The sequence below is a fragment of the Echinops telfairi genome, unplaced genomic scaffold (assembly GCF_000313985.2).
Source record: "Echinops telfairi isolate 266 unplaced genomic scaffold, ASM31398v2 ScPeMD7_7468;HRSCAF=8506_0, whole genome shotgun sequence".
NCBI classification, from domain to species: Eukaryota; Metazoa; Chordata; class Mammalia; order Afrosoricida; family Tenrecidae; genus Echinops; species Echinops telfairi.
Genome location: NW_022111369.1, coordinates 92,563,617 through 92,564,514, shown reverse-complemented (window position 1 = coordinate 92,564,514; position 898 = coordinate 92,563,617). Strand labels below are relative to the sequence as shown.

At 44.5% G+C, this 898-nt stretch overlaps 1 protein-coding gene across 1 annotated transcript in view; it reads left to right on the top strand.

Moving 5' to 3' along the window:
* The window catches only part of LOC101656180 (eukaryotic translation initiation factor 1-like), a 67,736-nt gene extending 67,130 nt beyond the window's left edge, over window positions 1-606 (top strand). Inside the window, exon 2 of the mRNA XM_045284076.1 lies at window positions 232-606. Within this exon, the coding sequence (XP_045140011.1) occupies window positions 232-606 (375 nt within the window). The remainder of the gene's footprint in view (window positions 1-231) is intronic.
* The last annotated feature ends 292 nt before the right edge of the window (window positions 607-898 follow it).

Here is an 898-nt window from a genome sequence, read left to right as displayed (position 1 = left end):
TGAAGAAAAAAGGAGAATAGCAATAAAACCCTTCCGGACACAATTCAGTTAACCAATAAAACATTGATTTCAGTGTTGCCTGAAAATATTTTCTAAATGAGCTCATCTTTGTTAGCTATTCCTATTACAGAATAATCCACCCAGCCCCAGTCACGGAGTCCCCGCTGAGCCCCCTCCCTTCCCGATGCTCCGAGCCCCTTGCCCGCCTTCTCCAGCCGCTGCCTTCCACAGGCTGTTTCCACCAAGGAAGAGGAATCATATCCTACGTCCGCTATCCAGAACCTCCACTCTGTTGACCCCTTTGCTGATGCAAGTAAGGGTGATGACCTGCTGCCTACGGGGACAGAAGATTGTATCCATCTAAGAATTCAACAGCGCAACGGCAGGAAGACCCTTACCACTGCCCAAGGGATCGCTGATGATGACGACAAAACGAAACCAGGGAAGGCGTTTAAGAAGACATTAGCCTGCAATGGCACTGTGATTGAGCATCCAGAGTATGGAGAAGTGATTCAGCTCCAGGGCGACGAGCGCAAGAACATAGGCCAGTTCCTTGTAGAGACTGGACTGGCTAAGGACGACCAGCTGAAGGTTCATGGGTTTTAAGTGCTTGAGGCTCACGGAAGCTGAAGTGAGGATTTCCTTGCAATGAGTAGTAAAATTCCCTCTGTCCTTTGTCACAAGTTTAAAACCTCACAGCTTGTATGATGTAACCAGTTGGGGTCCACTTTTAACTTGGACTAGTATAACTCCATGCAATAAACTGAAAAGAGCCAAAAAAAAAGAATAATCCACACATTGGCACCATGTATTGAAGTAGTCCATATATTGGGAGCTTTCTTTGTAGAAAATATTTTTTTCCAATTAACATATTTCTAAATCTGAAAATTATTTTTAT